Source organism: Haliotis cracherodii, unplaced genomic scaffold, assembly GCF_022045235.1.
Source record: "Haliotis cracherodii isolate W230 unplaced genomic scaffold, xgHalCrac1.p SCAF_16, whole genome shotgun sequence".
NCBI classification, from domain to species: domain Eukaryota; kingdom Metazoa; phylum Mollusca; class Gastropoda; order Lepetellida; family Haliotidae; genus Haliotis; species Haliotis cracherodii.
In genome coordinates, this window is record NW_027266271.1 from 11,188,294 (window position 1) to 11,213,903 (window position 25,610).

At 40.8% G+C, this 25,610-nt stretch overlaps 1 protein-coding gene across 8 annotated transcripts in view; it reads right to left on the reverse strand.

Moving 5' to 3' along the window:
* LOC139463819 (uncharacterized) overlaps positions 1–25,610 on the reverse strand; it is a 64,973-nt gene that overhangs the window by 11,000 nt on the left and 28,363 nt on the right. For 2 of the 8 annotated variants that reach the window (XM_071245163.1, XM_071245155.1), the window contains exons 2-6: positions 3,959–4,030; positions 3,360–3,533; positions 1,891–2,661; positions 844–932; positions 381–433 (exon numbers count right to left, since the gene is read on the reverse strand). In XM_071245163.1, the coding sequence (XP_071101264.1) occupies positions 381–433; positions 844–932; positions 1,891–2,661; positions 3,360–3,533; positions 3,959–4,019 (1,148 nt within the window). In that variant the 5' untranslated portion in view covers positions 4,020–4,030. Of the gene's footprint in view, positions 1–380; positions 434–843; positions 933–1,890; positions 2,662–3,359; positions 3,534–3,958; positions 4,031–9,145; positions 9,256–14,409; positions 14,501–17,033; positions 17,119–17,214; positions 17,410–25,610 lie in introns of those variants that run through there. The other 6 variants (XM_071245162.1, XM_071245156.1, XM_071245161.1 and 3 more) reach the window with 6 other exon arrangements.

Genomic DNA, 25,610 nt, shown 5'->3' on the forward strand with positions numbered 1-25,610 from the left:
TGTCGTCGTATACCAATCGCATAGATCGAATCTGATGATGTCAGTCATTGGATTGTCTAGTCCAGACTCGATTATTCACAGACCGCCGTCACATAGCTGGAAAATTGCTGACTGCGGCGTAAAACAACAACAACAAACAAACAAACAATACAAAAAATAAAAAGAAGTGTCATGAAATGGCCTAATGAGAGAGCATTGTCGTACATATTCATTTTATTTTAAAAAATGGTTCCTGTCCTGTTTGACGCTTGATCTGTAATATTCATTGAGGTTAGGCAGTCTGTACAGATCACTGTGTTAATGTTGAAACAAACAAACAATCTTAGTTATCAATTAAAAACTATTGGATAAATACTGAGATGTACAAATGATACACTCACCTAGTTCGAAGTACTTCCGAGTAGCCGTCTGTTGTTTTTAATCGGTCCTCAAGCTGAATTAAAAAGGATTTGTCCCAAATAATAATTAATACATTCTCACAACTTTACTTACATGTAATAAACATACTAAACTCAAATCTCCTTCATTATTTGCTTGGTAACAATTTCTTCAATACTTCTACATATTAATGAATAACGCCGCACTACGTTTTTCCACAATGAGAGGGCCACAGGCCTATAGTACATTTATTATTAGTTCATTCAGAGCAGTAAAGCATATTATTTTTCCTGCAAGCCGTATAAATATACATGGACATTATTTTTGTAAATATAAAAAATTCGAGTTTAACAGAGATATGAATTTAAAGTAATTGAGATTGACAAAATATTTTTATCTTTTTTACAGCAATCCTAACAACAGCGTGGGTGAAGATATGACATTTAAGCTTGTCTTGTGTCGTACCTCCGTCTGTAATGACGAATCGTTGCAGGACGTCGTAGGGCCGTTGTTGTCACCGTCAAACGCAAGAGATAGCTGATACCTGGCCACATCTGTAATATAGAATAACAATGTTATATCCAACATGACACCTGGTCACATCTACAATATAGAATAACAATGTTATATCCAACATGACACCTGACCACATATACAATACAGAATAACAATGTTATATCCAACATGGCACCTGACCACATATACAATACAGAATAACAATGTTATATCCAACATGACACCTGACCACATCTACAATACACAATAACAATGTTATATCCAACATGACACCTGGTCACATCTACAATATAGAATAACAATGTTATATCCAACATGACACCTGGCCACACCTAAAATACACAATAACAATGTTATATCCAACATGACACCTGACCACATATACAATACAGAATAACAATGTTATATCCAACATGGCACCTGACCACATATACAATAATGTGGCATTGTTGGGAACGCAATTTCGACGTTTTTAAGGCGTTTCCAGCAATATCGCGACGGGGGATACTAATAATGGGCTTCACATGTTGTACCCATGTGAGGAATCGAACCCGGTCTTCGGCGTAAGGAAGAATGTTGTAACCACTGTGCCACCAGTCTGCTCTCTTCGACAATTACAATGAGAGAGAAAAGGGACGTCACGGAAAACAAATACCTCGATAGCCCAGCCTTTTCGTTGTAAATGCCATGTTGTTCAGAAGCGACAAAATGAAGAAAGATACAAAATAACATAATGGCATCATGACGGAGTACAAAATAGTCCTGCTTTATTATTCTGCATTCGGAATTCCTCGATCACATTTGTTTCGGAGATAACGAAATCAGGAATGATTGTCTGAATGCTTCGCTCACTCGTACTCGAAGCTACAACTTATATTGGTTGACTCGCTCACCAGACGCGACATCTGGACGTATTCTCAGATCTGTACGCAGAGAGGTATCGTATCGGGGGAAATGATCTGATATTAAATGAGACTGAACACACCACCGACTCACCTGTTTTTGCAGCGAAGGAAGGGAATGATGTACTCAGTGGAGGCTGTGTTATTTCAACCGGAGCAGCAGGTGTCACTGTTGTCGATTCCACAGGAGCATCTGTAGACGTTGGTTGCGAAGACGTTGTGGAATCTGTCGACGCTGGAGATGAATCTGATGCTGCTGAAGAAGATGGGTTTGTAGATGGTGTCGAAGACTGTGGCTGTGTTGTGGGAGATCCAGATGCGGTAGTTGAGTCAGATGTGTTAGTATCCGATCCAGCGCTTGTACCGCCAGTGCTACTTTCAACAGGAGTTGCAGATGCGTTGGACGCAGGAGTCCCGGACGGGCTGGATGGGGTGCTTGTGGATGCTACTTCCTCTGACGTTGATGAGTTAGTTGTTACTGGTGTTGGACTGGCTGTGGAACTTGCACTGTTGTTTGCTGTGACAGAAGATGCTGATGCTGACGTGGCAGAAGAAGAGTTCACTGAAGCGTCGGAAGTGGATCCGGGGTTTACAGACGAGATGAACGTCGTAGTGGGAGTCGTATCAACTGTGCTTAGAGACGAGTTGGACGTTGAACTGGGAGAGGTTGGGCTCACGGAGGAGTTGACTCTGGGACCAGGAGAGGTAACATCATTTGAAGTTCCGGAGTAGTTCACTGAGCTTGAGGAGGTGGAGGAAGACGGGATATTGCTGGATGTTTCCACAGGCGTAGCACTTGTTGACGCCGATGGAATATTGGTCGTGGAAATGTCAGGTTGACTTGCTACTGACGTGGATGATGCATCTGAAACAACAGGTGAAAGTTGTTCGGAGCCAAGAATATTTTAAAATCATTGTAAACGTTTATCGAATATACCCGTAGGTTAACACATTTTCCCGTAGACAATTGGTTTTTAGTGACGGCTTTCATGAAACACCTGTACACAAGACAGATGACGGAGTATTGTTGTCTGTAGACAGTAGCGTCAAGTAACGACTTTCCTGAATCCCCTGTACACTAGACAGATGACGGAGTACAGTAGTGATTAGTAACGACTTTCCTGAATCACCTGTACACTAGACAGATGACGGAGTACAGTAGTGTTTAGTAACGACTTTCCTGAATCACCTGTACACTAGACAGATGACGGAGTACAGTAGTGTTTAGTAACGACTTTCCTGAATCACCTGTACACTAGACAGATGACGGAGTACAGTAGTGTTTAGTAACGACTAACCTGCATCACCTGTACACTAGACAGATGACGGAGTATTGTTGTCTATAGACAGTAGTGTTTAGTAACGACTTTCCTGAATCACCTGTACACTAGACAGATGACGGAGTACAGTAGTGTTTAGTAACGACTTACCTGCATCACCTGTACACTAGACAGATGACGGAGTATTGTTGTCTGTAGACAGTTCTTCAAGTAACGACTTTCCTGAAATCACTCCTGAGGGAGTACTGTTCTCTGTAGACAGTAGTGTTAAGTAACAACTCACTTGCAGCATTTGTAGTAGTAGTAGTTGGTGGTGTTGTGTCGCTTGTGTTTGATGTCCCTGGTGCTATCGAACTGCTGGCTGCTACTGCTGAAGAAGAATCCGTTGCCACCGTCGTTGATGCCGGTGCGACTGAAGTAGGTCCTTGGGGCGATGGAGCAGGGGATGTTGTAGATGCTGTGTAATATGAGAGACAATTTAGTCATTCATCACTGCTGTCGCGTTCAGCATACAGCAATCAAATGTCTCATTCTTCAATCACATGTACAAGTTGGTGTGTCAATGATTTGATGGAAACGTTCCTATACCAGAAAAAAACAATTCTAAACATGTTAAAGTATTTTCTTTCAATACATAGTTCTTTATATATAATTCATGTCCTTAATGGGGACAGTATACTACTCAAGAGAATTAAGGACAACCGATGCTTTCCTATTACTATAGTTAATCGGTTAAGGTTAACTATAATAATATAAACGAATGTGATTGTCCATAATTTCTTTTGAGTTGTAACGTTTAGAATTCGTTTAATTGCAAGTGGTTAATATTTGCATACCGTTTCATTGCTAAAAATAGCATCGGACGAAGTTTGAAGAACTTACCATATGCATTTGCTGATAACAGGCAGATTAGAACAAGACTGTAAAAATACTGGATGTCCATGATGAGCGGGTCTGAAACACGAGGAAAGTCAAGTGATATGAAGAATCTTACATTGTGGTCTTTCAGCGAATGTGGATTTCAGCGGCACATTTATTGGCAAACTGCTGAACAATAATCCACAGGTAGGATAATAAATTATCTTCCCCATGCATCATGTGTATTGAGAACATACTGCTAAAACAGTTTTGCAATGACAGATTTACGATAATAATACTATGGAAGAATCGGTACTTTGGAAGAATCAGGTGGTCCTTAAGATGTTTTGCCATGACAGATTCACTATGGTACTATGGAAGAATCAGGTGGTCCTTAAGATGTTTTGCCATGACAGATTGACTATTGTACTATGGAAGAATCAGGTGGTCCTTAAGATGTTTTGCCATGACAGATTGACTATTGTACTATGGAAGAATCGGTACTATGGAAGAATCAGGTGGTCCTTAAGATGTTTTGCCATGGCAAATTCACTATAGTACTATGGAAGAATCAGGTGGTCCTTAAGATGTTTTGCCATGGCAAATTCACTATAGTACTATGGAAGAATCAGGTGGTCCTTAAGATGTTTTGCCATGACAGATTGACTATTGTACTATGGAAGAATCGGTACTATGGAAGAATCAGGTGGTCCTTAAGATGTTTTGCCATGACAGATTCACTATGGTACTATGGAAGAATCAGGTGGTCCTTAAGATGTTTTGCCACGACAGATTGACTATTGTACTATGGAAGAATCGGTACTATGGAAGAATCAGGTGGTCCTTAAGATGTTTTGCCATGACAGATTCACTATGGTACTATGGAAGAATCAGGAGGTCCTTAAGATGTTTTGCCATGGCAAATTCACTATAGTACTATGGAAGAATCAGGTGGTCCTTAAGATGTTTTGCCATGACAGATTCACTATGGTACTATGGAAGAATCAGGAGGTCCTTAAGATGTTTTGCCATGACAAATTCACTATAGTACTATGGAAGAATCAGGTGGTCCCTAAGATGTTTTGCCATGACAGATTGACTATTGTACTATGGAAGAATCGGTACTATGGAAGAATCAGGTGGTCCTTAACATATTTGGAGCAGTATAATTAAGTATCCGTCATTCGCAACTGAAACATACATATATCAACGCATTCAACATTAATTCATCATTCTGGAAGTGTACGTGACGTTCTCGACGTGCTAATTTGTTGCCGTTGAAGACATTCATTCAACATTGACCATGGAGAGTGATTGAGTGAGTTGGGTTTAGCGCCGCTTTTAACAGTATTCGAGTTATATCACGGCATGTCAGCTTAATGTGGGAGGAAAGCCCGATATGATTCAGGTCTTAGTCGTTTACCACATAATCGGGGCGAACATAAATTCGAACCAGCATTCACAGGTTTCTGGGGTGTCCAAGGGACGAAACAAATCATTTAAAATCTCTTGATTGAGTGAGGAAACAAATCATTCAAAATCTCTTGATTGAGTGAGGAAACAAATCATTCAAAATCTCTTGATTGAGTGAGGAAACAAATCATTCAAAATCTCTTGGATGAGTGAGGAAACAAATCATTTAAAATCTCTTGATTGAGTGAGGAAACAAATCATTCAAAATCTCTTGGATGAGTGAGGAAACAAATAATTCAAAATCTCTTGGATGAGTGAAAAAACAAATCATTCAAAATCTCTTGATTGAGTGAGGAAACAAATCATTCAAAATCTCTTGGATGAGTGAAAAAACAAATCATTCAAAAAATCACAAAAAAATGGTGAGCATTTCCTCCGTCACAAACACATGCAAAGACAAGTCAAAAGGCACCTGTTACAAACACATGCAAAGACAAGTCAAAAGGCACCTGTTACAAACACATGCAAAAACAAGTCAAAAGGCATCCGTTACAAACACATGCAAAGACAAGTCAAAAGGCAGTAATACAAACACATGCAAAGACAAGTCAAAAGGCACCTGTTACAAACACATGCAAAGACAAGTCAAAAGGCATCCGTTACAAACACATGCAAACACAAGTCAAAAGGCACTTGATACAAACACATGCAAAGACATTAAGTTTACTGATCACCGGAACTAAGCTTAACTTTAATTTTCTGAATCCTTAAAATATGGCTGAAATAGATGCCATGGCAACAGGATATTCTGCTATTCAGCACGTCTATTTCCGATATGTCGTAAACCAACACACAGATTAATAATCAATGTATAAACCATGTTCTCGAAATCCAAATTACAAAGTACATGTAACAGCGATTTTATCGATTTCGCGGCCATATTTGATTATAGACACACGAGTGATTTACAACATACTCAGTATTGGTCAGCACGAGCAGTCTCTCTGTAGCACTTAACACGTATATCACGTGAGTGCAATACATCACCATGCAATAAACATCAATGCACGAGGAGAAACACAGTTTGATTACTGTGATTAATCATGTAGGCGTGGATAAATGCCGAGTGAAGCTTTGACCTTATTATATTCAAACCATTCTCCCATATATATTATAATATTCATTGTTCTTGGTAAATCATAACACGCTATGTGCAAGCGTTAGTGTTTGCTTAATCAAAAACCGTCGCAACTAGTTTAATGCAAAAGTCAATAATGTCTTTGTTTGAAGAAAGCATGAGAGAATAACGTCAGTGTGGTAATTCAAAAGGACGTACAGTAACGTCATGTGAAGATTTGAAGCCCATTTCTGGTGTCCCCCGTCGTAATATTGCTGGAATATTGCTAAACGGGGCGAAAAACTATACTCACCAACTCATCATGTAAGAGTGAGTGAGTGAGGTTTAACGCCGTTTTGAACAGTATTAGTTATATCACGGCGTGTCGACTTAATTCCGATGAAATCCCGAAGAGATGCAATCGAAAATACTGTCAATGGTAGTTTTGTGCAAGGGACAACGAAGAAACAGAAAATACATTGTGTATATTTTGTTCTGTTTGTTAGTTTGTTTGTTTGTTGTTTAACGCCACACTCAGCAATATTCCAGCAAGATGACGGCGGTCTGTAAATATTCGAGTTTGCACCAGACAATCCAGTGCTTGACATCTCGAACATCGAACTACCCAATTGGGATCAACCAATTGCATCAACCAAGTCAGCGATCTTGACCACCCGATCCCGTTTGTCGCCTCTCACGAGCATAGTCGCTTCTTACGGCAAGCATGGGTTGTCGAAGGCCTATTCTCTTCTTAGATCTTTACGGGTCGCATTGTGTATGTAATGCAAGCACAATATATCGTATTCCTTAGTGAACATGTAGCGTCTCTACTAAAACATATCAGTACTACATGTCAAGATCAGCAGAAACACCTGATCTGTCTGGGGAGAAACCTTTGACTTTGGTTAAACCAGTATACTCAGTGGCAGTAATGAATCCTGTGGCAGTAATGAATATCCGACATTCGATCCACGTGGAAGTAACCAGGCAACTGCTGAAGAAAAGCCATAACAAATCTATCGTTTTATCATTATTATACTTAACGGGATACCCGCAAAGATCCGGGTTAAAAAAGGTCTTCAAAGAACAATACTAGTCGTAAGAGGTGATTATGCTTGTCGAGAGAGGCCACTAACGGGATGGGGTGGTCAGACTCGCTGACTTGGTTGATGCATGTCATCGTTTCCCATTTGCATTGACTGATGCTCATGATGTCAATCACTGGATTATCTGACCCAGACTCGATTATTTACAGACCGCCGTGAATTCTGCTAAGAGCGGCATTAAACAACAAAACAACTTCACGGAAATAAATGCCACAGTTCCGTGGAAGGACAAGGCGAGGCAGATAATATGGTTTTATTTCGCTCTATTTCCCGTGATGTATGATATATGTATCCACGGGAGACAGGTGTACCAGGTGCGGGCTGACAATTAATGTTCACTTCAACCTTGGGCACATTACATGGACTCCAATTAGTATCAGCTCAACTCAAAAACGACATCCAGTTGTCATTAAGCACAAAAAGGAGTGCTCGAAATAGGTGGTATGTCATTACATCTTTAGTTGTGAAAGAACAAAAAAGACACTATTGAAATAAGTTGTTCACCTGTATATTAAATACTGTTCGTGTGAATTAAAGGGAGCTTTGATCGATGAGCTTGTAGGGCCTGCAATATATACTTGCAAAGGGTGACAATGTTGAATTAATTTACGTTTGTGTTCTCTTTGAAATCTATGGAAAGAAGATGAATATCCTTTTATCTTAACATGTAACTCCTATAAGAACATAAGACACCTCTATCTGCCTGAAATGCATTCCCATAATCCGAATATCTATACATTTAGAACGCTTCTGTCTTCCAACGATGTAAGGTTATTAAGAAACTTATGGAAATATTTATGTCAAAGTTATGAAGTGAGACAAGGTTTTGCAAACACTAGATATACTAAGACATAAGTTACATATTAATTCATGTACCATTGTAACATGTACGTATGCACTTGACCTGTATATGGGCTATTAACATTCATACGAATAAAAGGCTTGACAGAAAAGTTAAGTGGATCAAAACCTGTAATATCCTATTACATTACTAAAAAGACCCATGAAGATCCGGGGTAGAATAGGTCTTCAGCAACCCATGTTTGCCGTAAAAGGCGAGTATGCATGTCGTGACAGCCGACTAACGGAATCGGGTGATCAGGCTCGCTGACTTGGTTGATACATGTCATCGTATCCCAATTGCGTAGATCAATGCTCATGATGTCAATCAAGACTGGAATGTCTGGTCCAGACTCGATTATTTACAGACCGCCGTCATATAGCTGGAATATTGCTGTGTGCGACGTTAAACATCACACAAACAAAGCATTACTTAAAAAAACTGACTTGTTACCATTAGAAGCAATTATTTGATGATGATGATGATGATGATGATGATGATGATGATGATGATGATTAAAAAAAAACTGACCAGTGACCATTAGAAGCAATCATTTGATGATGATGATGATGATTATGATGATGGCGATGATGATGAATATTATTAGTAGTAGTCTACAGCATCTCCACTACTTCCTGCTTTATTAAAACTGCACAGGTATACTGTTAGCACACACCAGTGAATCCACACTGATCTGAATATAAATATCTAAACGCCATCAGTATCTTACTTACTTGAACAATAAGTGTGCCAGCACCTCCGAACACTGAACGTTAAAACCGTGTCAAAATGCGTCCTTTGCCATGCTGGCGAATCCCCCTGCTTCTCGATCACAAGTGCAATTACCCAACTGTGACACAAATGGCGGCCACTACAGGAGTGTATCTGTCACTACCAAGTCAGTCACGTGACCGCATAGATCTTCTTTCAGTGAATTATGCCTAAAACATGCATTCCTGACTTAGTGAAAGAAGGCCCTTACGAAAATAGGTGACAAGGGCGTGGGAGTTTATCAGAGCGTAAAGAATATATTTGTGGTGGGAGGTCATGAAATATATGTGGATGAAATGGTCACGTTGTGTTTAAGGGCAGCAGGGAGATAGATTCATGACTACATTTAACGTAATCTTTGCCAATGTTCACATAATAGTACGCTTAGGTTTACTCGACGTTACATTAGATTGTACACGTGATTGTTACGTGTATGTAATGATTACCGATAAGAAAATTAAAACATATTAAAATAATCGATATTTTAGGTCGTAGACGTGACAGGAAGAACATTTTAATCGTGATACTGGTGTCGTAAAACACGGCTGGCACGAAGCCAATCTCTATGCTATACTTGTCTCTCTGGTGCCCTGTTCTTACATTTAGTCCATATCTGTTGCCGAGCATAAGTAATTGATGATGTCGCTGTAATGACAGACGACCCGGCTTTCAGTAAACTTGATAATGCCTGTATGCAATCAGAATATAACCGAACACACGTGCAATGACATATATATTACACCTGTGGATGCTGAGATACCCTAACATTCCCCTCTTCCTCCTGCTGCCATCACGCCACCAGACACCTGATACTCGACATCCATATAAGCTTACTTCCTAGACGTGTATACGCTAATGACGGTGTTTTAACTGTGACGTTTTGTTTGTTTCTTTGTTGTTTAACGTCGAACACAGCAATATTCCAGCTATATGACGTAAATAATCGGGTCTGAACCAGTGATTGACATCATGAGCATTGATCCTTGCAATTAGGATACGATAACATGCATCAACCAAGTTCGGGAGCCTGACCACCCGATCTCGTTAGTCGTCTCTTACCACAAGCATAGTCGCCTTTTACAGCAAGCATGGGTTGCGGGTTGGAACTTTCTCTGGACTTTAAAGACTATTTTAAATATGGGCAGGAAGTGATACATCGCCTACATGTACACTACAGCAGCTACACTGTGTCAGGGCCGTATTTTGAATGATCAAAACATGAAAGGTGTGTCAGAATATGCCTATCATTTTGTTCAGTATCATTCAGTTGGGTGACAAAACATTATGACCAATATTTTAGATTATCATGGACACAGCATTATGATCTATACATCGAACTATCATTGACAAAATATAGCGACCAATACATCGGAATTATCATTGACAAAACATAACGATCAATAAGTTGGATTATCATTGACACAACACAGCGACCAATACCTCGGATTATCATTGACACAACACAGCGATCAATACCTCGGATTATCATTGACAAAACATAACGATCAATAAGTCGGATTATCATTGACACAATAAGTATGATCAATACCTCGGATAATCATTGGCACAAGATAGCGATCAATACCTCGGATTATCATTGACACAACACAGCGATCAATACCTAGGATTACCATTGACACAACACAGCGATCAATACCTCGGATTATCATTGACAAAACATAACGATCAATAAGTCGGATTATCATTGACACAATAAGTAGGACCAATACCTCGGATAATCATTGGCACAGGATAGCGATCAGTACCTCGGATTATCATTGACACAACACAGCGATCAATACCTAGGATTATCATTGACACACCACAGCGATCAATACCTCGGATTATCATTGACAAAACATAACGATCAATAAGTCGGATTATCATTGACACAATAAGTAGGACAAATACCTCGGGTGATCATTGACACAGCACAGCGATCAATAACTCGGATTATCATTGACAAAACAAAGCGATCAATACCTCGGATTATCATTGACACAACACAGCGATCAATACCTCGGATTATCATTGACACACCACAGCGATCAATACCTCGGATTATCATTGACACTACACAGCGACCAATACCTCGGATTATCATTGACACTACACAGCGACCAATACCTCGGATTATCATTGACACTACACAGCGACCAATACCTCGGATTATCATTGACACTACACAGCGACCAATACCTCGGATTATCATTGACACTACACAGCGACCAATACCTCGGATTATCATTGTTACAACATTATCACACTGTTATCAATTACAGTGTCATCATCAACTATTATACAAATAATTAGTAAAATACCATTTATTGTAACACAATGTATGCAGACCATATGACAGGTTACCTAAATAGTCTCTTACCTTCCTCATGCCTTCCCTTGAACAAATAAAGTTGAAATATATATATTTTTTTTGTAGCTACGAGGAAAATTGTGAAGTGCCAAATGGGCGTGTTCGACAAGAGGTGTAATGCTACCTGTTCTAGTTGGCGTATACACATTGCAGCTGAATCCTTTATTATATCCGTGTGCACACCCATTGTTTTTCAACTTTCGGTGATAAAGTAAACAGCGACTGCTACTTCCTCCAAACGCCCCACTTAAGCCTGTTTATCATGCATGCATGATATGGCGTGATGCACAATGGGTGTCTTTCATGAAGAATGTTTAGGTCCCTACAAGAGGATACTCTAGGTGCATGTCCAGTTGCTAATGCCATGTGACAAACTTACTGAAGAGGAATGTCACATGTACACAGGTGAGGTGAGGTGAAATTGGGTTTAACGTCGCGTCCAAGATTATTGCACTTATATAGCGACGTGCATGCACTAGTCACATGTACACAGAAACTACGTAATCCTCCACAAATACCTTGCGTGCTTTCCTTTGCTCGGTAGTGTACTTTATTCTCACCTGTGCATTATCTCCAAACATGCCACGAACAAAATGAATATTAAGTCTAGTTCTCATTCATATAAACATATCTGATAACTCTCATGATCATTTCTTATTTAAAATATTATCTTCATTTATAGCAAATACGTTCTATTTCATATTTCCGCCCTTTGAGAATAAATCCATAAATGGCATGATATACATTTCCTTCAACATATTCGTTTACAGCTGCTGTTTTATGCATATTTGCTGACGCACCTGTATACATCTGTTTGAACATGTCGACACGGAAGTCCGTTTTAGAATAACGTTATCAATGAATCCCCACTAGCCAGCCATCTAATAAGAGGTTGTGACTGGAAACATATTTTGCTTTATGCCTTGCCTTTAAAATAAAAATAAATTATTAAAGTCTCTCGTCATATCATATACAAATAAAATAGTTATAAATTGAAATAAACGGTTTCACGCGCGTCAAGTTTAGAGTTATAAGAGACGATTTTTTTATATTTTCAAAAACGACAAACCACTTCCGCATATGACACTCAGTGCCCATATTTTTGTAGTTTAAAAAATTAATATCTTTTTTAAAAAGTTGAAGACGAGGATGGATGGATCATGACTTGCCTTTGCATGTGTCTGTGACGGGTACCACCTGTGGGGCAGGATACGCTCACCTTTTCGCGAATGACTGGTATCATCACTATCTGATATTGATTCACAAACAAATGCTTATCATATGGTCGGAATCGTACAATCGACCTTACTTTTAGTACCTATTTCTTATGATTATGAAAAAGGAATGTTTTTTGTTGCTTTTCTATGCGACCAAAACAACGACTTTTGAACACTGTATCGACGGCGACCAACACGACACTGTGTTACAATCCTGTTTGAGAGATACGACAGCCCTTAACTCATTCCAACGAATGCAGATGGTCATGACATAGAGCTTACAGTAGAATAGGGCCTAAGTTGGATCGATTGGGGACGACGGCTGATCTGGATTGACAAGGTGGAGGAGGCGATGACAGATTACACACGACGCCATATGTTTCATTGATGGCATGATAAGCTTTAGTTTCAACATCATCACGGTGATCTGTACAGACTTGGATACTGTCTAACTGTACTCCACTGATTGATACAGACCTCGCATCAAACAGGGCAGAGAATATGTTGTATGACCAGGCTCCATCATTCGGCCAAATACATCATCATACTTCTTTCTTATTTCTTTATTGTTTGTTTGTTGTTTAACGTCACACTCAGCTATATTCCAGCTATATATCTAAATAATCGAGTGTGGACTAATCCAGTGGTTGATCATGCGTATCGATCGACGAAATTGGGATTCGATGAGTGAGTGAGCATGGTTTTAAGCAGCTTTTAGCAACATTCAGCAAAATCACGACGGGGACGCCAGAAATGCGCTTCACGCATTGTGCCCATGTGGGGAATCGAAACCGGTTCTTTGGCGCGAAGGGCGGACGCTTTAACCACTAGGCTACCCAACAGCCCCGGATTCGACATGACATGCATCAACCAAGTCAGCGAGCCTGACTACCCGATCCCGCAAGTTGCCTCTTAGACACGCATACATGTAGGTTGTTAAGACGATTTATAACCCGGATCTTCAAGGCTTCTCGTTTATTCACTGGCAATAAATATCAAATAGATAATATACCTGTAACAAAACAAGTAGTGTGAGGTTTGGTTTGACGTCGACGGACAATATTGTAGTGTTATCACGGCGTGTCAGCTTGAAGTGGGTGGTGAAACCCACGATCATGGGGATGACAAACCGGGGCGTAATTACCAGGGCGTACCGAGATTCGAACCAACGAACAAAGGTTTCTGGTTGCCTGAAGCACGCCAATAGGCTTTGCCAACTTGTGGTTTCATACGCCAGATATATGACGTTGTTACCTAATTCCTCACGTCTCTCAAATTCGCGCCATTTTGTAAGTAGGTACAAATCATTTGATACCAAAGCAGTATCTGACTGGTTAAAATGAATGAGTGAGTGAGTTGGGTTTAACGCTGCTTTTGACATTATTCCAGTTATATCGAGGCGTGTCAGCTTTATGAGGGAGGAAAGCCCGAAGTGATACAGGTCTCAGACGTTTACCACTTCGGTGAAACCCACGAGCACGGGTATGGTGCTGACAAACCTAGAAACATAATCGGGGCGAACCGGGATTCGGTTAAAATTAGTTTTTCGTGTGAAGACACCTCAAGGGACACGACGAATTATGGTCACTTACACGACTGTGCCCCCGTGCCTTTAAAATAAGATCGTAAAAACACTTACGAATCGGATTATTCGGATGAACATGTGTTGGTGGTAACAGGAGAGTTGAATCACACCAGGCTCTCTTACCTGTGTATAGCCTCTTCAAAATGAATAGAGTCGTAAAGTGTTTGAGCGCAGCGATGTTTTTTTTTCTGAGTGACTTACTTTCATCTAGGCCACTGAACGCAATGTTCAAACGAATGAACAGACTCGCAAATACATGTTCATCGTTGTATTCATATGGCCTCTCTGCTGACTTGCGTAACTGCAGAAGAACACTCCTCCAGGGAGAATTGTGAAACTCGCCTGTGTATCTCGCCTGTGTATTCGTCTGTGTCAATACCAGCACGAGATGCAAGGTGACAGTTATTATCTCGTTCAATGGCCGGTTTCCAGGAGGCGTCTAGAGTTGGTATTAAGTGTAGTTTGTAACAATGACGATATTATTCTATTTCAAAAAGCGCTGAAATCATTGTGGAATAGCCAAGTGGGGAGCATAAATTATGAAGACACATTGCATCATCCAGTGAACTCCATGTCTCTACCCACAAGCCTGTCTGACTGTCTACCTGCCTGTTCACATGTCTGCCTGCCTGTCTAAATGTCTGTCTACCTGCCTGTCTAAATGTACGCCTGTCTGTCTGTCTGTCTTCCTGTCTGTCTACCTGTCTGCCTGACTGTCTAAATGTCTGTCTACCTGCCTGTCTAAATGTACGCCTGTCTGCCTGTCTGCCTGTCTATCTTTCTGGCTGCCAATCTGACTGGCCGCCTACCTGTCTGTCTACCTGTCTGCCTGACTGTCTAAATGTAAGCATGTCGGCTTGCCTGTCTCCCTGATTGTCTACCTGTCTGTGTACCTGCCAGTCCGTCCATCTACCTGTCTCTCTGCCTATAGACCTGCCTGTCTACCTAACTGGCCGCCTACCTGTCTGTCTGCCTGTCTAAATGTCTGTCTACCTGTCTGTGTACCTGCCAGTTCGTCTATCTACCTGTCTGTCTGCCTATCTACCTGCCTGTCTACCTAAGTGGCCGCCTACCTGTCTGTCTGCCTGTCTCCCTGATTGTCTACCTGTCTGTGTACCTGCCAGTCCGTCTATCTACCTGTCTGCCTGCCTGGCTACCTGAATGTCCATCTACCTGTCTGCCTATCGACCTGCCTGTCTACCTAACTGGCCGCCTACCTGTCTGTCTGCCTGTCTAAATGTCTGTCTACCTGTCTGTCTACCTGCCAGTCCGTCTGTCTACCTGGCTGTCTGCCTGGCTACCTGGCTGTTCATCTACCTGTCTGCCTATCTATCTGTCTGTCGCCAACATACACTGTACACTTCACAACCTACCATCTACCCAGGCTCCTCCCACCCTATTACCTGACACTGCACCTCATCAGTGTGTCCCCACTTCTTCCAGATTGCTTCTTCCGTTGTTCTATAATGATGCACGTAAAGCCAGAGCAACCTGCTTTTTTTCTTTCGATTCAAATGTGTTTGAAACATGACAAATCCCCATGTTAAACCTCATGTAAAGATCGCCCTTCGCGTGGAGGTATAACGTGTGTACTCGCTGCACCAGACCATGTACAGAAACTGACATGACCATTGTTCTCCACATGACGTATTTTCCTGCTAAATATGGCCATTTATATCTCCTCATTAAATCTCCACACAGTGAAACTAAAAACGCTGAAGCACCGTTTCGCGCAGAGTCAATAATAATAATCAATATGTGGATGGCTACTCAGGTACTTTCCTGTACAGGTAATTGTCTATGTACCATCAGATGTCAGATATCTACCTTACCTGAATGTCTATGTACCAGCAGATGTGCGATATCTACCTTTCTTGAATGTCCATCTACCAGCAGATGTGCGATATCTACCTTTCCTGAATGTATATCTACCAGCAGAAGTGCGATATCTTCCTTTCCTGAATGTCTATCTACCAGTGGATTGCGATATCTACCTTACCTGAACGTCTATCTACCAGCAGATGTGCGATATCTACCTTTCCTGAATGTCTATCACCAGTAGATGTACCACATCTACCTTTCCTGAATGTCTATCTACCAACAGATGTGCGATATCTACCTTACCTGAATGTCTATCTACCAACATATGTACCATATCTACATTACCTGAATGTCTTTCTACCAACCTATGTACGATATCTACCTTACCTGAATGTCTAGCTACCAGGAGATGTACGATATCTACCTTTCCTGAAAGCCTATCTACCAGCAGATGTACGATATCTACCTTTCCTGAATGTCTATCTACCAGCAGATGTACGATATCTACCTTTCCTGAATGTCTATCTACCAACATATGTACCATATCTACATTACCTGAATGTCTTTCTACCAACCTATGTACGATATCTACCTTACCTGAATGTCTATCTACCAGCAGATGTACGATATCTACCTTTCCTGAAAGCCTATCTACCTGCCTGGATGTGCACGCCATCTTCCTATCCTGAATGTGTGTCGACCGGCGTGCACCCATGAAAAGATCTTTTGATGCAGAATGTGACCTCCGCCTAACTTTTCATAGCACTAACGACAACACAATAGCTCTCTGGTCCGTCTTGTACCAGTTCAGCAGTATATGAACTTAATGCTGATGAGACGTTAATCAATGTACTCACTCAGATGTACGTTGTAGTTAAACACGATGTCCGATCTTCGTCCTGTAGTACAAATAGATTACATCCTATATTGTTATTATAATACACAGGAACTACCTAGCGGCCACCGTGATCATACTTCCTCGTAAGCAGCGACCACTGCAGAGCGCTCTGGGACCGTCTACTGCTCTATCTGACTCACCTCCGCTTGTAATCACCTTAGAATCTCCTTAATGCTAAGCCTTGACTGATGTCCACGAAGTGGTCCCTCTTCAAATATGTGTCAATATTGCAGCTGACCAGTCAGATGATTACGGAGAATGATCCGCTCACAACACTCACAACGCAATGAGGGGTTCAGGTGGTGTGGCGCGCCTGAGCCAGGTTCTGTGCATGTTCATCTGTAGGGGGAACTACCCGGGATACTCTTACCGCAACACTATCCATTCATCGACTCCCAGGTACACGAGGACCCACGGAAGATGCGGAGGAGGTAGAGGTCACTAAGGTGGAGTTTGGAATGAGTGTGGGGGTTGGGGAGGGTGGAAGATGAAGAGGAGTGCAAGAGTAGAAAAGTGGTTCAAGAAGCGATGGGTAGGGTTTTTCAATGAAGAGTTGTGTTTTCTGTCAGTCACTATTCATATCTCGTGCCATGAACAACATAAGAAACGCGTGTATCAAAATATTCTACTTGAACCATATACCCCTGGCTTGCACCCATTAAAACACGTGTCAATACGTACACATGTATGGAAACATATTTGTGTGATCTTGGCAAAAGAATAAATTAATTTTACACTTCACCCGTCTGCGAATGCTTCGCTGCAAAATTGTTTTACAAGCAATAAAGAAATTGTTTTTTGTTCCCTGGCTCTACGAATACATTCACATGGTACTATGAGTGGGAGGCTGAACAAAATACTGTATATCTAAGGGAGGGGTATGTCCCTAGGCAGTGGTAGTTGTAAGAAAGTATGGCAGTGACTTGGTGGGGAATGCAGTGCACGGTCTGCATATGCATGGCAAATCTGTGGTGTTTGTGCACTGTCAACACATCAGGGTTGGTTGGTTGGTTTGTTGTTTAACGAAGCACTCAGCAATATTCCAGCTATATGACGGCAGTCTGTAAATAATCGAGTCTTGACCAGACAATCCAGTGATTGATATCATGAGCATCGATCCACGCAATTGGGATCGATGGCATGCATCAACCAAGTCAGCGAGCCTGACCACCCGATCCCGTTAGTCGCCTTTTACGACAAGCATAGTCGCCTTTTACGGCAAGCATGGGTTGCTGAAGACCTATTCTATCCCGGAATCTTCACGGGTCCAGCACAACACGATATACCACTTTCAACCAAGTAAGATGTCAATGGGTGCCATGTACTTAACAAATTAACATATCTTTTCTTTTTATGACTTGAGAGGGCATATATCACATCCCAACACTCAATCACTTTGCCAGTATTTGCGATGACATACATGAACGCGCTGTCAAATATTCGTCATGTCTGGTAATATATGCCATTCAGAGAAGGTATGGCGGAGCATCGATATCACGATTTAAAAAAAGATAAATTTACTTACTACTATAAAAGTGTCAAAATATATAATTGGGGTAATCACGTACATGTAAAAATGTTCCTATTTAAACGTTTAAAAATATTCTTTATACCATGTAAAAAGCGCATTGTATTTGCTGGAGGTCTAACAACACTATACCGTTACATTATGCAATGAAAGGTAATCAATCAATGTGTTTTGAAGTAAGCAGCAGGATTAACATGTGAATGATCTACTCAGATTTTTGGTTTTAATTTGTCACTTAGATCTTTTTTGTATTCAATTTGATTGATGGGTTTTTTACAGACTGCTTAGTAACCAGGGCCCGGTCCTGCAAAGCGATATTAGCGATACGATTGTCGTAAGTCTATGTTAAATTATCGTTACTATTGTCGCAAGTCTGTGTTAAAACAGCGCTACGATCGCGTAAGCCTGTGTTAGAGTAGCGCTAAGATTATCGTACGTTGGTGTTAAAGTAGCGTTAGATCGCTTTTTGTGCAAAGGGGCCCGGGCCACATGCACAAAGCGATTTTAGTTCTACGATGATCGAGACTCCCATTAACTCTAACATAGAGTTAAGATCGTCTAAGTGCTGAGACAGCTTTGTGCAAGTGGCCCTGAGCGATACGTTTCTTTTCTAAAAGTTTGCAATTAACCAAGATGAGCAATGCACTCTGGTGTGCATGAACTTAGAAGACGACCTTGGTAAATATAAGTTTGACAAATGCGAGATTATATCATAATTTGTTTTGAATTTCACCTCTTCGTTTTTCACGTCAGCGCTTTATGGGACCATCCACGTGGAAACAGGGAGGATAGTCATAGCTGTATGAAAAAGGCATAAAACAGCATTCCTCCTTTAGAAATAGATCGTATGTTGTATCTCAGGAAGGATGTTTATGGTGCGTTCAGTTTCAATATGCCTCAGTGTAGGCTTTATAATATATTACGGCAATCTAATTCAATGCTTGGTAATACAATGTTAGACCGCTATGCGGTGTGTGTTAAATATTGGTGTTAAATTATTAAAAATGAAGCTCACAGGTACCCATTTCTATGTTATAAAATGCTAAAGCAATTAGATGGTGAAGGGAAAACGAGTTGGATGTCTGGTGTAAGAAGCATGGTACTTAATACTGGATTTCCGTTGCATGGATCTCACAAGACACTGGTAATGAAAAACTATTACATTCATTTAAACAAGGATTATTAGATATATTTCAGCAAAACTGGTACCAACACATTTCCTCTTCACACTTTCTCAAGCATTATGCTAGTATGTAATCATTGTTACAACCAGAAAAATATTCAAGTATATTACAGGATAAAACTCTATTGAGAGCTCTTTGTAAATTGAGAATATCTCTCCATAACGTCCTTGTCAATAAATATCGTAGAACCAAGGATAGTGAATTTGTAAATTGAATATGTACTAACTTTACCAACCAGGAGATTGAAGACGAGTGTAAGGTTGTTTTTATATGTCGAAAATATATAACGTTGAGATTAAAGTTTCTATCCAATTTGGATATTACACACAAAGACAATCAATTAATGATCAATTTGTTTAATTCGACCAATGAAGAATCAAATCTTTAGCAATGTATTTAAAACATGTATTTAGATTATGAATATATATTATGCTATGTTCAGGATCACGGCGGTTTTTATGTATCTGTTATAACTGAACTGTACTATTGGCCATATAGCCTTACATACTGAATACACTGTCTGTCGGTCTGACAATACGATGTTAGACCGCCATGCGGTATGTGTCTCCGGCATGTTGCTGAGCATTCAGTCAGAGATCTTAAGGGTCTTGCCTTGAGGCATCGAGTGCAAACCACAAACACATACAGACAACTTCACTAACAGACCACCTTGTCTCAGCCCGACATCCGTAGCTGTTATACATTCCGCTTGCTGTTATAAATCTACACAAGCAGGGAAAGTGAATGGTATAAGTCATATAAAAATCGGCCATTACTACAATTTGTACATGACAACCCACTGTTGAGGTAGACCTGTGTTTCCTGTAGATGTTTTAGGCGTATCGGAGTCAGAAGGACAAGCCTCTGTAGATTTGTTTGACAAACAAGATTCATCCATGCTCAGCTGTTCTACTTCGGTATGCGGTGTTCAGCAGGTATTGCCGCGGTTTTGGCGGGATATCATCCTGGGATAGGGACATCCTCCTCTATAATTGGATGGGCGCTACAAGGGAAGTGTTTGTTTGTTTCTTTGTTGTTTAATGCCGTGCACAGCAATGTTCCAGCTATATGACGGCGGTCTGTAAATAATCGACTCTGGACCAGACAATCCAGTAATTGACATCATGAGCATCGATACACGCAATTGGAATACGATGACATGCTTCAACCAAGTCAGCGAGCCTGACCACCCGATCCCGTTTGTCGGTCCTTACGTCAAGCATAGTCACCTTTGACTGCAAGAATGGGATGAAGAGGACCTATTCTAACCCGGATCTTCATGCATCTACAAGAAAAGTGCCTAACCGGATACATTATGTCGCACTTTAAGAGTAATTCTGTCCAAGATCAAAAGTTAAGCAACTCCTATGCGATGACACGATGTCACTGTGGTTTATTGGACGCAAATAACGAGTTAATAAATATCCCTTTATAATGAACGAACGGATGAATGAAGGATTGCGACAATAACCATTTCCACAATCACGAGATATATCGACTTTAAGCACAGTCCACTGTACGATTCCGACTACATAAGGCTGTGATTATGAATGTTCCGGTGACTTGGCTTGTTGTTCACGTTGTGCCTGGTCCTCACTGAACTATCCGCTGGATCGGGGAACATAGCATGAATGTTGCTGATTGCGGAGTTCAACATTAAGTCAACATTCACTTCCTTCATTTCCACAACAGGGAGGATAGCCTGCGATATGTGGCTCTATTCAACAAATGATCATGAAACGTTTTGCTGTATTTTGGTTCAAAGTCGTTCACAGTTCGAGAAGATTTATCTAGTTTCCCGCAATATTTAATGTCAGTTATGTCACTGATTCTTAGAGAGGCGCTTACGGCTTTGATAGCAACTGAAACGATGATTTTTACCATTGCATGGTAAGTTGGTGAGCAATATTTCGTTCTCAGGATATGATACTGTCGGATGGTCCAATCTCAGTAAAACAGCGACTGTTTTAGCACCACAGATGGTCAATATCGTACCTTGTCGCGGGAGAATGAGAAATGAGAACACCTGAACTGTTTCAGTAGTTGTTAAAGTGTACTGTAAAAACATGTTCAGAAAACAGTGACGTTTTCTCAGTGTTTGACATTCAGCTGTGTGGCGGTAGAAAGCCTACACACCTTCATCAGCCGCAGATCGTCATCACATCGCATCCGTCATAATCCGCACCATAATTCATCATTAACAGGTCCAATCAATACGATGTAACCGTGATATATTCGCAGCTTACAACACACCGACAAAATCAACTTCTAATTTTGTTCAGCGCGTTTGATGAATCGATCTCGGCCATATTACTCCGAATCAACTTGCTACATAATGGGCCTGATGCACCAATGACAGTCAATACGGATCACAGCTCCGGGTAAATGACATTGATAGGTCACACATCATGCTTGCTTCACACAGTCGCGATGATGGACTTCACTCGGACCAATTAGTGGTCCCAGCAAGGTGTAGTATCATTCAAAACCTATCATGTTCTCTGCCTAAATCTTTTGATCACTATTCTGGCCAAGTCTCAAAATCATACGTCAGTAATCCTATCGTCTATTTCCCGGGGCAAGGTTTTCCTTTTGGGTCATCTTGACATCAAGTGATCTCAAAGGTTGCTTATAACGATAGTATTACCAGATGTCAATTTTGTGGGTGGGCGACTAAATGCTGCATGAAAGACGTGAGAAGACAGTGTCAAGCGGTATTGGCTGATGGAAAACCGAACAACCAATACTGTCAGATTATTTATGCAATTAATCGTCCTTAATAGATTATCGGTATGACGATTTCACAGTAAAGTCTTTAACGGAAATGTTTCACAGTAAAATCAAGAGGAATTAAGGATTAGAGATTTCATTCTTTTCGTACCGGGTACATTTGGCAACAAACTAAAGCTGCATTATAGTTTTAAAACTCCATCCATTTCACAGATATACATGTATATACTAGAAATGTCTACACTTTCGTTGTCCCTCTTTTATATGTACGGATTAGGTTTTTAAACCAGCTGCCACATGCCAGCGTTTCAAGAAATAAGAAAAGTTCCGATATCTCAATCACCCGTAAAGATTCCGGGGTAGAAAAGGTCTTCAGCAACCCATGCTTGCCGTAAAAGGCGACTATGCTTGCCGTAAAAGGCGACTATGCTTGTCGTAAAAGGCGACTAACGGGATCGGGTGGTCAGGCTCGCTGACTTGGTTGATGCATGCCATCGATCCCAATTGCGTGGATCGATGCTCATGGGGTCAATCACTGGATTGTCTGCCCCATCCTCGATTAGTTTACAGACCGCCGTCATCTAGCTGGACTATTGCTGAGTGCGGCGTTAAACAACAAACCAACCAACCAACTCAGTGGACCAAGGCTGCGTTAACTTGGATTCAAAGCTAATAATACCTTTCACCTTTCTCTAACGGTCATGACACTTGAATCAACCGTTAACAACCTGTTCAATGTATGTTTTTAATAAAAAAACATTAATTCATTATCGGGGTGTCTTCTGTACGTCCACTGCTAGGGATGTTCACGCTCTTCCAAGAACATGCAGATATGCATTCACTTGGCATACGGACTATTTCTCCAAAACATGTCTTGTTACACTTACTTTTATGCAAAATGTGTGAATGGTGTGTCCTACCGGTAGGACGTGCATACCCTTTTCGCGAACACCTGGTGTCATCACTGATTTTCAGAGAATAGATGCCAGAGAATAACCAGTCTCGATTATCCGCCCCAACAGATTCCATTGACCGTAAAAGGCAAAATAGCGGTGAAAAATAAATGAATGGATCACTGAAATCCGGTAGCACCGGCCCCCACATAAATATGCATAAACAGTATGTGTTTGTTCCTTGACGCCAAGACACTCTCCGTCGCATTAAATACCGGCACATTTTACGCATATACCCAGAGGAAGTTACGCAGATGTAAGAAAGGCGTGCCATCACAATGGGTGTTCCAGAAGCTTGTCATATGTAAAATTAATGTAAATGATGATAACAAGGCCACAACAAGTGTACCGTTTGTTGGTTGGAACCGCCCCTTCTGAACGGGAACATGTACGTATATACTTACACAGCGACAGAAATAGTTTGTAAGGTTTACTAACTCAGTTAACTGTCCACTCAGACACAGTAGTAGTGAGTAGACTTTACTAATCAGTATTTATTTTTACCAGATGGCCTATCGCCACTAACTTAAAAGGGTTAAGTAGTGATGTGCATACCCTTAGGATTTAAACACATTCCTAAACATGTTATGTATGTGTTTACGTTCTTAAAACATTCTTTACAGTGTGGTTTAAAGTAGTGAATTATACTGATTTATTGAGTGATATTAACTCATCTTCAGGATCTGCGTGCAATCTACCAAGCACGATAGTAAATTCGCTGTTTACAAACCTTCTGTTACTAATTAAGTAAGTAGAATTCACAAGGCTTTTTTTTCTCAGTGCACACTGTTCACCTACTTTGCCTAAATGGTTAACAGAGGATGGCACGGCCAAAATAATCTCATTTATCCGCTAAAGCGCATTCCATTGCACTTAAAAGGCAAAAATTAAATGAATAGATCACTGAAAGTCAGTGATGACACCAGGTGTTGGCGAATTCGCTGCGCAGAGTTCCGTCCCTTGGGCAAGCCAGAAACCTAGTATTGTGGGTTCGAATACCTGTTCGCCCCGATTATGTTTCTATGTTTGTGATATAAGTGGAATACAGTTCGGTTATAACGAACTCAAAAAGACTACTAATTTTAGTTCGTTATAACCGTAGTTCGTTTTAAGCATATATACAGCATAACTACAGCAAATAGTCTGGACCAAAAAAGCAAGTTCGTTATATCCGTCAGTTCGTTATAAGTGTGTTCGTTATAACCGTAGTTTACTGTACTGTTAAAAGCGGCGTTAAACCAGACTCGGTCAATTACTCAATTCATCCAGTCGTATCCTCACTTTGAAAAAGAACTCCGGAGAACAAATAATTAAAATGAATTACCTTTATAACAGACATTAACCATTAACAACTGTTGTAACGTCTACATGTTTTTCTTTGTCCACATATGTAACTGGATTATGAACAACAGGTGGCAGTGATTATAAACATGTAAATGTAACGGGGAGGGATTATGTTCATCATGAGGAAATATGAGAATATGTCACGAGCGAATGCATGCGTTTGTCCCTGGTCCTGGTGATGGACAAGCCCCATAAATTAACACGGTCTCGTGAGAGATGCCTATGTTACTTTTTTGGCTATGTATCCTGTGATGATTCGTCGATCATCTACAATCATATTGATGTTATCAATACTTTCCTTAGCGTCGGTTGCCGAAGGTCCTTCTAGTCTTCGACCTCTTTGAGACTCTCTTCCCTCTGAAACTCCGCTACCAACTCTTAACACTGGCAACGCAAGGAACGTCATCCCTAATGTTGACCCCGTGTCTGCGTGGATGGATTTGGGGGTTTCAATAGGAGATACTTGATGACAGTGCTGTTGCCACTTGTTTTTCCATCTTCGTAGCTAGGCTCAGCACTTTTCAGTTGCTCCTCGTTAAAAATACTTTGATTTTAATTAAATATAAACAACAAAACCCTTTCCATTGTAGGAATCCGACGATACCATAAGCATCACTTGCGGAATCGCTATTTATTGTGATGATACCAGGTGTTCGCGCAAAAAAAAAGTGGCAGCTTGTTCGCCTGGTGGTTTTATCGTTTTCTCTCTGCATGCTTAAGCCCCGGCTACGTTTCTCAACATGGGTACAATGTTTGAACCCCAACCTTAGCATCCGCTGACGTGTTCGTGCTGCAGT